The sequence below is a fragment of the Argopecten irradians genome, chromosome 8 (assembly GCF_041381155.1).
Source record: "Argopecten irradians isolate NY chromosome 8, Ai_NY, whole genome shotgun sequence".
Taxonomy (NCBI): domain Eukaryota; kingdom Metazoa; phylum Mollusca; class Bivalvia; order Pectinida; family Pectinidae; genus Argopecten; species Argopecten irradians.
Window position 1 is genome coordinate 15,861,474 of NC_091141.1, and position 16,250 is coordinate 15,877,723.

General features: G+C 36.2%; 1 protein-coding gene across 1 annotated transcript in view; it reads left to right on the forward strand.

Annotated features, from left to right (window-relative positions):
• Nucleotides 1-15,823, forward strand: part of LOC138329743 (phthioceranic/hydroxyphthioceranic acid synthase-like) — a 36,383-nt gene extending 20,560 nt beyond the window's left edge. The window contains exons 4-8 of the mRNA XM_069277033.1: nucleotides 963-1,166; nucleotides 3,062-3,243; nucleotides 5,331-5,505; nucleotides 9,068-14,328; nucleotides 14,360-15,823. Of these exons, the coding sequence (XP_069133134.1) occupies nucleotides 963-1,166; nucleotides 3,062-3,243; nucleotides 5,331-5,505; nucleotides 9,068-14,328; nucleotides 14,360-15,808 (7,271 nt within the window). The 3' untranslated portion in view covers nucleotides 15,809-15,823. The remainder of the gene's footprint in view (nucleotides 1-962; nucleotides 1,167-3,061; nucleotides 3,244-5,330; nucleotides 5,506-9,067; nucleotides 14,329-14,359) is intronic.
• The last annotated feature ends 427 nt before the right edge of the window (nucleotides 15,824-16,250 follow it).

The following is a 16,250-nucleotide window of genomic DNA, read 5'->3' on the forward strand; positions in this document are numbered from 1 at the left end:
GTCGAACCATTTTACTACTTCACACCACGACACAAACGCCATGTTGTCAAGCGGAAATGTTTTTTGTTTCACTTGCTGAAAGAATTTAAGCATCGTTCCATGTAGCCTGTCGACTTTACAAAGCTCTTTTATTTACTTAGGTAATACGTTTACCATTTCTTCGGAAATTTCTGCTATGTGTTTGTCATTTTCTTTATGGTCATTAGTAACATATTGCTCTGACACCTTCTGGATTTCGACATGATCACTCTCTGAATCTTGTCCAATTTCTGAAAACTAGTATACACATACGTAGTGACGGTCTTCTGTAAATGCGTGAGGTGGTAACTTTAATGTTTTCAATCCTGATTTGCACTCGTAAAAAAACAAGCCTTCCGCCTCACTCGAAGTAGTACAGCTGGCCTTATGGTAATCATCAAGAAACAACTCTAATTATTTCCCACGATAGTGAAAAGGTTTTACTCTCATTCGGTTTAGTGAATGAATCTTTTCCTGCGCATCAAAGAATCGTCTCGCTTAAAAGCGAAACCAAGTAAATAAGCAATTTGATTTCGTTTTAAATGTTTTAATGGTTGCAAGGTAAACATAATACACGATTTGTATCATACAATATATGTTTTATTTTGGTGGTCGACACGGAAAACCGAGATGGCTAAGTCTCGCACCAAAATAAACCTTGTATTGTAAGATACTAACCATGTATTCTCTATGGATATGTTTTTTACAATTTTAGTTAATGGTTCTTAATTCTTGACGAATTTTTGAACTAGATACTTGATAGTTTTTAAATAGTTTATCTATAGCAGAACAACAGTGTAAGAATGATTCTAGCTGATATTGGAGTATTTATGACGTCATAGAATAAATTTAAACAAGTATTTTCAAATCTTCGATGGAAGTTGTTGTTTTTGTCAGAAATATACCTGGTATACCTAGTATATTTATATAAAATCTGATTTTAGGAGTGATGAACGATGATTACAAGGGAAGTACAAGCGACGACCTCAGAGATATGAACAACTACACTGTAACAGGGACTGCTGGGAGCATCGTGTCATCCAGGGTATCCTATACGTACAATCTCCGGGGACCTTCCATGACTATTGACACCGCCTGTTCCTCAGCCCTAGTAGCTATTCACGTCGCTTCGCAATCACTCAGATCAGGTAGGCATTTTACATGATTACAACCTCACATGGATCTGAGTATTAGTTACACTTTACACAATTATGGACCCACTAGAGTACCCGTAGACCATTATTAGACGTTTTAGGGGTCTAGATCAAAACTCGGTAAAAATCCTATTCTACATTGTATTATACATACAAAGGAAGGAAAGCTTCCCAAGACAAATCTTCTACCTCACCTAGCTTTAGGGGCTAAAGATCTCATTTCTTACAGGTATTCACAAAGAGCAATAATTTGCATTTTAAAAACATCCAACACATCTATACAAAGTGCCGTCACTAAGATGATTGCAGTCCATTTTCACCAAGTAGTAACACGCAAATGTTCTCGATCGTCAGTGGAAATTCATAATGCCATTTTCTCATGCATTATGCATGAGCGAGACATCCACTGCAATCTAATTGGCTGCCTGGAATGAAAAGCTGTTATGAATTTCCACCACCGATCGAGGACATTTGGACTATATTGGTTACTTACATATAGTGTGGTAATCCTTCAAAAATATTGTGACCTGTTCAACGCAGTATTTGACATCATAGTCATTTTAATTTTGTATATGTAGAATCAGTCACCTTTTACAATCATGTAATGGGGCAGCAGGCACAATCCTTATATCCTAATTGCAATACAAGTGTAGCTTGTGATTAATTCATAAAGCAGTTTTAGATAGGTTAATCACTTGCTTTAAATATTGAAAACCTAGATGATACCATTCATTGAATATGACTTAATGCTATGCATTTTACCAAGCCAATATGACCCTAGGATGAAAGCGTCTTATGCAGGTCATGTTTATTTTTAAAGTTTGTTTTTATATTATGCTTGAATAGTACTGTGGCTTACTTCTTCATTTTTTATCGGATTTCTGAACCTATTACTTAATGGTTTATTTTCTTCCATTTAACTAAGTATGTTTTTAACAATTTCATTACTGAATAATGACATATATATATTCATGATATGTAAATACATACGTTAATGTAATAAATAGTAATAGTTGATAATTGTTTAATACGTCCGTATACAAAAAATAAAATCAAGTGTACAATGCTTATTTCAAAATGGTATACGTGGGAAAGAAACAAATATTTTATCATTATCTTAAAAGATATCGTCTTACATCGAATATAAAAACAGGTTAACGTAATAACAATTCTTTTGTACATAAATTATTTTAAACCTTGATTTACATTAACCTTAAATCCTGCTACATGAAATCGTCGAAACAAGGTTACAATATCCTACATGTAAATTAACACTGTAAAGGTGGATATTTTCAAGAGCGATTGATTTCGTGTAATACATTAAACTATCGCGGCGGTGTTTTTATCGCGAAAGATATAGACCCTTTGGCATTTAGCAACACATGTTTGTTGTACATTAGGACAATATAACGCGTTGAAGAGTGATTTCGCGTTATTAACGCATTTACAGTAATCTGGAACATTGACTGAAGGCAATAACGCCTAATGTAAACAACGTGCTTCGTAAAGTAATAATCATTGCATGTGAAAGGATATCTGATTATTAAGTATATTCTTTAGTCAGCATACCTATATATCGTATATTGTGAACAGCCTTTTCAAATAATTCTCTGGTCAATAAGAACATGCATCGATCTAATCAGAATGCTAATTGTAATATTGTTGGCGAAACAATCTCAACCTACATTGTAATTTCATACCATTACAAGGAGTTATTATTTCTTTTGTTCACGAAGCACATTGCTTACATAAGGTATTGCAATGATTACGGGGTAATTCATTATTTGTATAAGTTTGATCTGATCCATATAAACAAAAGTTAGTAATGACTTTCATTGGATGTTCCTACCAAAATAATATATTATGTGTGATTTTGTTTTGTACCAAAGGTGAGTGTCGGTCCGTCATATGTGGCGGTGTCAACAGTATCCTAACCCCTCAAACGTTTGTTCCGCTTAGCAAGGCCCGGATGGTTTCACCTACAGGACAGAGTAAAGCTTTTTCTGATAAAGCCGACGGGTACACGAGAGGAGAAGGGTGTGGAATTGTCATTTTGAAAACTAAAAAACGGGTATGTTGTATATACATTTAGGCAAGGGAAAAATATAAACCACCCACTCAGCGATTTCTTTCATGTATTGGCATGTCAAGGGAGCTACAGAACGCACTACTAAGAGTTAAGGATTCAAACATGTGTTGTTGAATTTATTTACAACGAAACTGCAAACACCTTTCCAAGCAATTGTGGGTACACAAAGTGTAAATTTGCATATTTATCTGGTTGCATGATTTCAATGACAAACGCTATTTTACTGTAACATTAAATTATCTGGTATATAAGGAATGTGTATAAGTAGTTAGGTTGTTTGCCGCCGTCTAAAATATGTTTGTAACAATTTCAGTATTTGGAAAGTCGCCATTCCTAAATATTTCCATTACCAATCTAACCCTATTACAATCATATATATATATTTTTTTAAGAAAAAGGTATACATACTTGTAGGGAAGAGGGTAAGGGCCTTGCGTATAACAATATGTTCGTTTTATTCATATTAGTAACTATATTTGTTTTCGTTAATGACTTATGGAAACAAGTTTATGGATCATTTCAATGTTCCGTCGCGCACATGTTTGGATAACAAGTTATCTCAAATTAAGAAAAAATCCCAACACACAAACGAACATTCCTTAAGCTATAGCGAAATAGCGATCCCCCCATTTGTAAAAAGCTATTCCCCCTCGTAAAAGCGATTTTCCCGGTGAAACTAATATATGAAACCGGCGCGTCGTGTAAACAGTTCCGGAATGAAAATGACCAATCACCTTATAATTGCGAGTAAGTAACTCGAAATATCGAGTAAATAAATCGGATTTCCGAGCTAGTATCACGAAAGTTCGAGTTAGCAAACCGAAATTTTCGAGTTATTTACATTTTTTTTTTAAATTTTGTATACACATGGCCCTAATCTTCTTCCGTACACTTGATACTATTCAACTTTCGAACAGAATTCGGTTTTTTCATTGTAATAACTTCAAATTTAAAGTGATGTAGCACTGATTTCCCTTTGAATATTCAAAAACATTTTCGCTTTTTTATCTTTGAACTATTCCTAACCGATATGATTTTTACTGTCTTTTACGCTGTCCAATGTAGATATGTTATATCTGTAATAAAAAAAACTTTTCTTCTTTAAAACTTATCGTAACGTCAAAAAAGGTATTTTGTGAAGTAAACAATAAATACACATTTAACACTTGACGTGGATGTTACGGTAACAGTAACCGTAGTACCTGAAATGGTATCAGATATGACATTGATTTCTTGTCATATTAAAAGTAAGTAGATGAATAATTAATACCTCTCTGAGTTATTAAAATCAAAATATAAGCACTATTCTCTAAGGATCGAAGAAGTAATATCAACAGGATTGTCCAGATGACACGGGATCCAATCAAACGTAAGTCTGTCGGATACGAATTACTTCAAATGGTAAATATTGGACAAGGAAGTATAATTCCAACCGTGTTGACAATAAAAATTGTCAAATTTTCGAGGCGATCTGCCCCTTTATAAAGACATACAAAACGAACACGATTACATAATAATCATTATTTCCTATATCTTTTATGCTGGTTGATAAAACGTCATAGACTCATAGACAAAACACAGACGGAGTTTCTCGCGTTTAAAAAGGTTATTTGCCTGTGACTTCATAGCCCGAAATGGTTTTGAAAATAATGCTTAAAGAGTCCATCGAAAATGATAGATAGGAATTACTCTTACGTTGTCTTAACATTAAGTGAAATAACTTATATTTAGTACCTACCACATGCAAATTAGCTACTGTGTGGTTGCATTAGCGTATGAGCAAATAGTGATGAATTCAGTAAGTTTTGAAATGAAATGTAATTACTTCGGAACGCAATCAATGATATAATACATCAAGGGTGTAAAGACGGATAAGGATTTCAAACTTTGCGAAATGTTATCTGCATGAGTACCATTTTTCCTCATATGCTCACTATTATCTTGTCTCTGATGAATCATCTTCTATTTTAAAGAATTAACACCAATGTCAACAATGTAATAAACTGCTTTGTTTCACATGTAAAACATATAGTAGGCTTGGTGGCTTATTATTACTCTCTTAATTTCAGGCCATAGATGATGGTAACAAAATCTGGGCTACGATAGCAACAGCATGTAATCAGGACGGACGTACAATGTCGCCTATCACTGCTCCTTCTGGAACACAACAACTTCAACTCTTGCAGAGATTATATTCTGATCAGGGCGTGGATCCTAAGGATGTTTCCTACATTGAAGCACATGGTAAATATTCAAGTACAGATTAAAATTGGGTTCCCGCGTATATAAGACGTTATTTTTAATCAAAAAACCAGAAAATATATTAGGATATGCATTTCTTGTGGCTTCATAGGTGGACAATCAATAAAAATGGTATCAGATACTGTTGCATAACTCCACAGGCATTGGTTTTCTAAAACGAATCTCGAAACAAATAAACTGGTCATTGGCGTGGGCATTCCATAAGTAATGTCACGTGATCTTTGCAGTCCAGTCAGATATCAAGTAGAGAAAATTGGGTTAACAGGGTCAAAGGCAATAATTCCAGGCTTTACCGGACAAATATCTTCTTATTGTTGCTACTCTTATGAATATAAACAGTGAATTTTATTACCAGGCAAAATCTTTACACATACTTTGTTAATTTAACTTAAATCTCATATAAAATGACTTTTCTATGATCCAGTAAATGTCACGCTTCGCCTAGAGGCCCAGAAGGGGAGATGATAAAATGTACGAATAATGTGAAAGAAATCGTGTGCGTAATGCGATAAAATTACATCGATAAGAGACATACCCTGCTGGCAATAGAGATTCTGATGTAAAATATATAATTCGTATTATGCAGTAATTATATCATTAGACAGCTGTATGTACGCGGATGTGTACATGTGCATACGTGTCTACTAGTATGGATGATCGGGGGAGAAAAAAAACAACAACTAGAAATAGGCACACTGATGTGTAGACGCCGTCAAAATAACATCCTAAAGTAATTCGACATTAGAATAAACACATTCCCTCTATTGTTACAGATAGGAATCAAGACGGTTTAAAGGAGGAGTGTCAATTTGGGCCCTGTGGCGGCCATGCCCGATAAGCATTATTTTTTGTTTACAGATACCCGGGGGTTCGGACATTATGGTATGACCAATGGCTAAGGCCAGGTTGGAGTCCCTTGTCAGTTATGTGAGTTTAAACAGGGAGATTAAATTTCTGTTTTGTCCAATTTTGCTGCAGCCAAATGATATTTGACATGCTTTGATAAAGGACAACCAAGTTTATACAAATGAATGACCTTGATCTTCATTCAAAGTCAGATAGGTCAAATAGGCAAAAATATTTAAACAACTTCTTGTGGATAACTAAGAGGCCTAGAGATTCGATATTGGACTTGTAGCATGGTGGGGATCAAGGGATACCATATTTATCAAAATGAATGAATTCTTTATAGACCTGATACATGAATTGGGCCCATGACATGTTGGGATGAATGGTTACCAAGTTTGTTCAAATGAATGACATTGATCTTCATTCAAGGTCACAGGGTTCAAATTGGCTAAAATGTTCAACTTCTTGAAAATAACGAAGAGGCATAGAAGTTTATAATATGCAAACATATTGCTCAATGCAATCTACTATAATGAATATAACATGTTTTCTGGTATATTATGGCACCAGAGGAACTTTATTCTTGAATAAGTGATATCTTAAAAAAAGGTCACTATGACCTATTTTTTAACATTGAGTTATATTTTCCATTTTTTTTTCTTTCAACATATAAATGCATTATAATGCATGAAAAATCATTCAAAAATATCATTTGGTTCCAACGAAACGGACAAAATAAAAAAAAAATTGCCCCTCGGTCATGGTCAGCAGAGGGCTCAAATTGACACTCCTCCTTTCGCATAATAGTACTTGATTTATGTTTAAAAATTATAAATAGATATTAAATCACAGTAACAAACTTCGCATTTTGAAATTATGATTTCCTTTTTCACCATTTTGTTGGATTTGTATCTACAATGACATATCATCTTAAAGGATTCTTTTAAAAATTGAAATGCTGATGTAGGATATATTGATTTATTTTGATATTCTTTAATATTTCTTATATTCCATATAACCCCTTTAGTTGTAATTATTACTGTGATGGCGATTGCATTATCAGTACAGTCACCGAGCATCACTTTCTCTTCGTAAATATTCCATATAATATTCACGGTGTCAAATTTTCATTATTGTAAAGATTATCATGTATTATGTTTTAAATTAACAATTGTGTTGCAAATATGCACTTAAAAACAAATGGATTAAAGTTTAATTTTCAATTCTACACAAATGACATTTTCCATCAGATCAATTCATTAGTCTTAATTTGAGTATATACAGTGTATTACCTTATACATACTTCTCCATTGAAATTCTTCCATTTCATTTGTAATTGCAATGTCAATATTTTTTTCTATTATTTTCAAACATTCTCCCAAGCTATTTCCTTCTGAATACTCTATTTCATTTATAACTGGCGTAGTTATAGAACGTAGGGTTTCCAATTTAAGTTATGTTGGCTTTACAATTTTAAAATGACTTACATTAAAAACACATATATCTGATTCATTGTTAATATATACATGCTGTTTATATTCTGGTTCTGGTTCTTGACCTTGAATAATTGCAATATATTTTCTAGGTTTAGCTTTCTTTATTTTGGAAATCTCGGCAATCCAATTATGTTTTAATATTAATTTCCTTAAAAGTTCTTGAATGTTTATAAAGTTTTTCCTATTCTCATCCCATACATCAGATACTCTAGTGATTCAAATAGTGTATCGATTTTTTTGTAGTGTTTCCGAATAGTATCACGTGCCTCAGTTTTTGTGTGCAGCATTTTGTAAACTGTTTTTGGTTGTATATTTTCTATAAAATCTGTCATATTTATCATTTCAATTCCTTCATTCAACTTACCATTACAACAAACTTCAGATTTTCCCATCCCATATATAGTCTCGCATATATTTTGTTTATTTCATGTACTTATTCATCCGGAATGCCTCTTTCTCCTTTCTTAAATTTTATTAAGAATATAATAAAAGCTTTGATGATTAGAGTTTTTCTTGCAGACATTTTTGTATCTTTTCATTTTTTTCTTTCCTATCATTATCTATCACATGTCCATGAAAAACGCTTAATATTTTTACAGCAGTTTTTGTACATTTTCCTTTTGTTCTTTTTTTGATTATTGATTCTTTGTTTTTCCATGGTTTAAGATACATACCCTTTGTTTTATTATAATTTATTTTGACCCTGATGCCTCTTCATCGTTCTTTAGCATTTTAAATGTTTGTTATATAGATTTTTCTGTTTTATTCATAAGCTGTGTATTGTGTGGTTGTCATTATGTTATTACTCTAACGTAATGCAATCAATACCGGTCGTAGTGTAATTGTATATCGTGGTACTTACTGTACATGTATAGTGATAAAACCTAATAATCCAGAACCTACATTTGTATAACGGCCAAATATGCCGGTCCTAGTGACGTCCGATATAAGAAAACAATGTGCCATATTACTAAATATTCAAACAGACCAAGGTTGAGTGACTTTATAGTTATACAATTACTGTTAGTCAACTTCTGCTGATTACGAAAATCACACAAATATTTATCAATCGTCCTGAGATTGTGTGTTGTCAGTACGCCTTTGTTTTTAAAATTCATGGTTAAACAGACATAAAAATGTTGCAATGATAAAATAGTAATTTGAAAATTTAAAATACTTATTGAACATTGCACTTTCAGGAACAGGTACGCCAGTAGGTGATCCTGTGGAAGCCAACACGCTTGGAAAATTTTTTGCTGAAAATCTCAACGACACGTGTCAGGGTAATGTGTACTTGGGATCCGTAAAGACTAATATCGGGCACCTGGAATCTGCTGCTGGGGTAGCAGGGCTCATCAAGGTTCTCTTGATGATTGAGCACGGTAAGATCGTTCCTTCACTCCACTTTGATAAGCCCAATCCGAATGTTGATTTCGCGAAATATAGGCTCAAAATTCCACATACGATTTCCCCATGGCCCTGTCCTGCAGAGGGAAGAGGAAGACTCTCGTGTATAAATTCCTTTGGATTTGGAGGAACTAACAGCCATGCTATCATCAAACAGTACCAAGGCAATTCATGTAGAAAGCTGTTGAAACCACCTGAAGATGAGATCATCGCTATTTCAGGAAATGATATAACATCTCTGAGAAAAAGCTTAGCACATCTAAAACAAAACATACACAAGGCAAAGTACTGCATACAAGATGTGTCCTATACGTCAACATGCAGACGAGATCATTACCCATACAGAGTCGCCATACAGGTCAAAACAAAGGAAGACGCAGTAAGAAAGTGCGAGGAACAGATGAGAGAACTGGATTCAATACAAGCAGTTGGTTTCTCTAAACCGAATGTAGTTTTTGTATTCTGCGGTGTAGGCACTACATGGACGGGGATGTGTCAAGACCTACTGAAGAGAAAAGGCGTTTTTCAAGACACTGTTAGACGAATAGATAGTATCCTTGCTCCATTAGCTGGATGGTCAATACTGAAGACACTGGAACAAGGATTCGATGCACAGGATCCGTTTAAAGGACATTTGGCAATATTTACCTGTCAGGTGGCACTAGCAACGCTTTGGAACCACTTCGGAATACCTCCTGATTCCATTGTTGGACAATCGGTTGGAGAAGTAGCAGCTGCGCATGCTGCTGGAATATTATCTTTGGAAGATGCAGTCAGTGTTATATATCAACGGTCAGCTATATTAGCTAAAGCTACCGGTGGAACTATGGCTGTAATTAGCAACTGTCACGTATCTATTGTAGCTGATGTTTGCGAAATGTTTAAAGGGAAAGTCAACATAGCTGTCAAGAGTAGTTCGATGGCGTGTACATTATCGGGAGATGCAGATGCTGTTGAACAAATCATTGACATTCTTAGTAAAAAATGTCAGGATAAACTATATGTACGTCGCCTAGATGTAAAATGTGCATATCATAGTCACCACATGACGGCTGCTAGCGAGGAATTAGAGCACAAGCTTTCCGGACTGAAAGGATCACAATCTAATTGTACCGTAATTTCAACTGTTACTGGTCAGATGGCAAGCGGCAAGGATATGGTTTCACCAGAGTATTGGAAGAAAAATGTCAGAGAACAAGTATTGTTTGATCAAGCAATCACAAAAGCGTATGTAGGGAAAACATTCAACGTTTATTTAGAAATAGGACCAAAGCCTATACTGCGTTTTCACCTAGGAAATATAGTCGGAACTAAGAATGCTACTGCGCTACCCTCTATCAACGTGAAAAAAGAATGGGGAATGATGCAGCTTTCCATAATGGAACTTTATAGGCATGGACTAACCCCTAATTGGTCACACATTGTCTCTTATGGCAATTTGACTGATATTCCAAGACAGTTCTTCAATCCGGTGAAAATGCTTTTTCGTTCCGACGTAACCGCCTTAAAAAATGCTGGAGTAAAATCAACCGGCCAAAGGCACCTTTTTGTAGAACAAGTTGTCAATAATGGAAGTGGAACAATTGATTTCAGAATCAATATATCGCCATCAGAAACCTGGTTTATTTATCAACACAAAGTTTCTGGAATGATAACTGTCCCTGGTGCATTGTACACCGACGTTGCGTTGGAGATCGGTAAATCCATTTTTAATAACAGAACACCGGAAGATTTCAGTATCGCCACAGAATTCGTTAAACCCCTCCTTCTACAAGATGGCGAACTCTGCACAGCAGTAGCTTACGCCGAGCGATTCGAGGACGAAATATCAATAACCATACGCAAAACGAACGCGATTATCGCCAAGTGTCAGATAACAATAGTAATGGCAAACATACTTGACAAGGTGGACGTGGAATCGATTCGTGCAAGATGTAAAACACACCAAACGGCATCACAAATTTACGAGAATCTCAATGCAATGGGCTTTTCTTATGGCAAAGATTTAAAGGTTTTGGAGGACTCAGTAAAATCTGATGATGAGTGTCTTGTCCGTATAACTGTACCAGATTCAGTGTTCAAAGACACAGTCTGTACGCACTTGCATCCTTCAATATGTGATGGTATTGTGCAGACAATTGGCGTTTTTTACCTAAAAGAAGACACAGGTACTATGTTTCTTCCAGGAGGGATAAAACACATTACCGTTCGCCGAAAGCCGGAAAAGAAAATGATGGTTTTTACCTCTTTGGCGTCGGATGAAAAAGACAGAATTCAATACAACGCTTTGCTTTTAACAGAGACCGGAAAAGTTATCGCTGAAGTTAAACACTTCTTTATTCTTCGCGTTGGAACAACAGATATAGATGAACACGCCCACCTTTTACAGATACAATGGGAAGAAATCAGAAGGAAAGACACCAAACTGACTGAAATGCAGTCTCCAGACACACCTATCAACTCGATAGTCATCGCTCGCCATCTTGACAAAGCAGATGTACTTTCTACGGCAATCAAAGAGATGTCTTTTTCTTACGTTTCAGTGCAAGATACACAAAACGCAAGAATTCTTTCAAACCATCTAGAAAAGAAGGAACAAGCCATTCAATCGGTTTTATTTATAGTAGAAAAGAGGGAAAACATTGATCAAATGACAGGAGAAGAAATAATGCGTGAAGTATCTGAAAACACTTCTGTCTTCCTCAAAGTATGTCAGTGCATGGTGAAAATAAAGAAAGAAATACCGCTTCTTGTCATAACTGAACAAACACAATCGATGGGTACCGTTCAAAATCATGTGACAAATGTTCTGGGATCAGAATTATGGGGAATGGCCAGGACCATTCTTCTCGAATACCCGTTAGAGATAACCATGATTGACAGATACGTATCGTTGGAAATGTGTTCTTCAGTCATTAAGGATATTTTAGTTTTTAAGTCTCCACAGCTTTGTTCTGAGACGGAACTGTTACTTAGAGGAAACCATGTCTACGCGAACCACTTTAGAGGTAATCAGGACCAGCCAGGAGAATACAGATGGGTATATTTGAACTCGTCTGATCATGTTCAACTGAAATCTTATTATCCGGACGATGTCCAAGATACATTTTGTATAGAGCAAAATATGGAAATCGAAGACAGTAAACTACGATTAAAAGTGGAAACTGCTGTCATGCATGACAAGAATTTATATCCATTGACATTGCAAGCCGCAGAGAAAGACATTCCAGTATGGATTGATGACAACAGCGACGGATTCGACATTGTCACATTCGAAGTTTCCGGTGAAGTCATGGAACCAATCAAAGAAAATCCAAGTCAGCAAGACCGAATGGAAGGTTCATATGTTGCTTGTTTTCCTTTCATTTTACAAAGTATCGTTGAAGTGCCTGAAAATTGCTTAATGAGAATTGATGACTTCCCTGACTATAAACCAGGACTTTTGAGGATGTCTGCTCTCCTATGGCAAATAAAGGACTACATTGTCAATGGGAAAACGCTAGTTATCGCAGCCGAAAATGGGCTTTCCGGCGGGATACTCAGAATGATGCTTTCAAAATCTCTTAGAAGTCAGACCACTATGATCAACGTCAAAAGTCTGCTACATTCCCCTGATAAAAAAGGACTCAAAGCTGATAATGTGGTTATCCTAACTGCAGTAGATTTTAAAACATTGGATTACATACTACAGACAGTTGAAGGGTTTAAGAAGATTGTGTCCATCGACATGTCTGTGACACAAGTGGACTGGAAATTGAGAAAACATGATCCGCATGCAGTCACACTCATCTGTCTGAACAGCGAAAATTTATTGAGTAGAAAAAGTCTCAGTGAAACGGTTCCCATGGTAGTCAAATGGCTACGGAAGAATTTGACAACAATAGCACATATCAAGGAGGGAGCAGAAAATGAATCAATTCTTGATTTGAACAAAGCAAAAAAGGAAAACAACAGACTCAAAGCAAACAGAAAACAAGTTTTACGAAGAGGTGGCTGCTATATCATCATAGGTGGATTGACAGGATTAGGATGGGAAATTTGCGAACACATTGCTCAGGCAGGCGCTGGGGGCATTGCTATTTTATCAAGATCAACACCAAACACTCATAAACTGGAACAAATCCAAGCACTTGAGCGAAGAACATCAACAAAAATAAAGTCCGTTTCAGTTGACATTACAGATAGCATATCATTGCTTGGAGCTTTTGCCCAAATCGAAAGCGAATTTCCAATGCTAGATGTGAGAGGAATACTTCATGGAGGTGCTGTGATAGATGACGCTTGGTTCATAAAGCAAAATGATTCCGCTTTCAGAAAAGTGTTACTACCGAAGGTTATGGGAAGCTGGAATCTTCATATTATTTCTAGGCGGTACAAATTAGATTTTTTCATCTTTCACTCTTCTATTGCTTCTGTTTTCGGTAATAAGGGCCAAACCAACTACAGCGCTGGGAATGCCTTCATGGATTCATTAGCACATTACAGAGGTGCAAGAGGACTGCCAGGATTGAGCATTAACTGGGGACCATTATCCATTGGACTGGCAACAGATAAAAAGAGAGAACTAGAGCTAAGTGGATTGTTTTCCATCGACATCGCAACGATTATTGACACCTTTGAAATGATGCTGATGTCGAAATGTAATCAAATAGGAGTTGTAAAGGTAGATTGGTCCTTATTGGAAAGTCGAGTGCGTAAAAGATTTAAAAAACAGTTAGGGGACACACATTACCAGACAAGTGATATCGATAGTCATCATCTGACCAGTTCAGAAGCTATCACCAATTTTGTGATAGAGGTAGCATCACAAGTGCTTGCTATAGACGTCGACATGATCAACGAATCCACGTGTGTATCACAGTTAGGAATGGATTCGATGGTGGCAATGACATTTGTGAATACCATCAGAGGGAGGACGGGTTGCACAGTCCCTATCGTGTCACTCTTCGGTGATGAAACAACTATACAAGACATAGCAAACATCGTTGAAAAGAATGTGGAGGAAACAAGAAACGTTCACTCTAGAGAAATAACATCCTCAACAACACACAGGGCCTGACATACATTGAGAAGGACTTCCTTAGGCTAGTGGCAAACGCCCAGTCCCCCTCCGGCTATTTATATATGTTGACATCAAAACAACTGGGGATGTTTCAAAGATCGAAGCTTGGAAAAATATTCTTAAATGCTTGTTTGAGAAACATCCTCATCTCCGAACTGTTTTCGTAAACGAGGACTGCGAAACAAACAATATGGAAGACAGCGAAGCAAACCAGATGGATGACTGCGAAACAAACAAGATGTACACCAAAGTAGTTCTACCGCAAGACAACATTGAACCAGATGTTAGGGAGGTTTGCAAGGGAACCATAAAAACAGATGAACGCATACCTTCAGACCTACGAATGTACGCATTTGACCCGGGATCTGAACTGCCACTGAGACTTCTGTATGAGAAGAAAGAGAAAAGTGTTCTAATTCGGCTTGTGTTTTCTCACTTAGCATTCGATTTAACCTCTGTTATTCTGTTGCTTAAGGAGATTCAAAGTTTTTATAACACAGAATCAATAATGCAACCGATAGCAACGGTACATGATGCAGCATCACTGATAGAAAGTCGTCTTCATAGTCAAAATCAATCATTGAAAGCATTTTGGAAGAGACAGATTCCAGCCAACATTATGCCGCAGTCATTTTCATTATCGAGTGTTGAGTTAGACACAGAACATTTCCTGACCGATTCGCGTCAGATTCCAGACCGGCTTCTCTCGAATTTGAAAGAATTCGCAAAATACAACAAAATCAGCTTATTTCAGCTGATAGTTACAGCCTATCAAACCCTTCTTGGTTTAGCGCTCTGTACTGAAAGTGTAACTGTTGTTACACCAGTCGACATTAGGATTCATTTCCCAGAGCTTCAAAACGAAATGGGATGTTTTATTAACTTCGTGCCACTGTTTTTGTTGTTAAAAGAAGACTCTACCTTGCAAAGCATTTTGAGAGAAAATGTCAAGCACATTCGATCTGCGATTGATAACAGTATATATCCTTTAGAATTCATTAAAGCAGAAGTGGCTTCAAGGATAACTCCTGATTTGGTATTTAGACACCTCGTTAATTTCAGAGACCTGAATATACAACAAACCTATCAACACGATGGAGATGGAAGTGGCACTGTGGTAAATCATGTATCTTTGGACCATGAGTTCGAAACTGTGCTTGTTTTGTGGAACGATAGCCAGAGCGGCACAATGCGTTTGGAGCTTCAGTATAATACGTTGACTGTAGAAACTACAAAAGCAGACATTCTGTTGGATTCGGTGATCACGATACTGGACTTTTTTGTTGATTATAAGGATTTCAATGTGCATGCGATGGTGCAGACAGAAGGACTGAGAAAACTATCTGAAGTGATAATGACCAAACGACAGGAGAAACTTAAAAGCATCCTTGATTCCAAACCCACATTGGAGGAACAGACTAGTATATCGGGTAAGTACTTAGCATTGTTAAACTATATCAAGCAAAAATGAGTTTTGAATTCAAATTGGTTTGGTTTTGTAGCAAGACGTTTCAAATAGACTTTTAAAAATATTTATACCCACATTCGAGGAAAAACTATTATATCGGGAAAGTACTTAGCATTGTTTAAACTATATCAAGCAAAATGAATTTTGCTTATCATCTCACTAATTTCATGATAATTCAAATTGGTTTGGTTTTGTAGCAAGACGTTTCAAATAGACTTTTAAATTATTTATATTACAGGTGACTTTAGCAAGCTCACAAGAAAGGGCTGGAAACACAAAGTTCAGTTATCCTTGTGTCGTAAAGAAGAAAATGGCCGTGCTCAAACCTTACTTATTTGGAGAAAATCACACAGCACACATTCACGACAGATCGACGCCGTCGACATTTTTGAACGGTAAGCTTCATACCACGCTTTCCATGTAGGTATAATGGCCTGAGGGAACG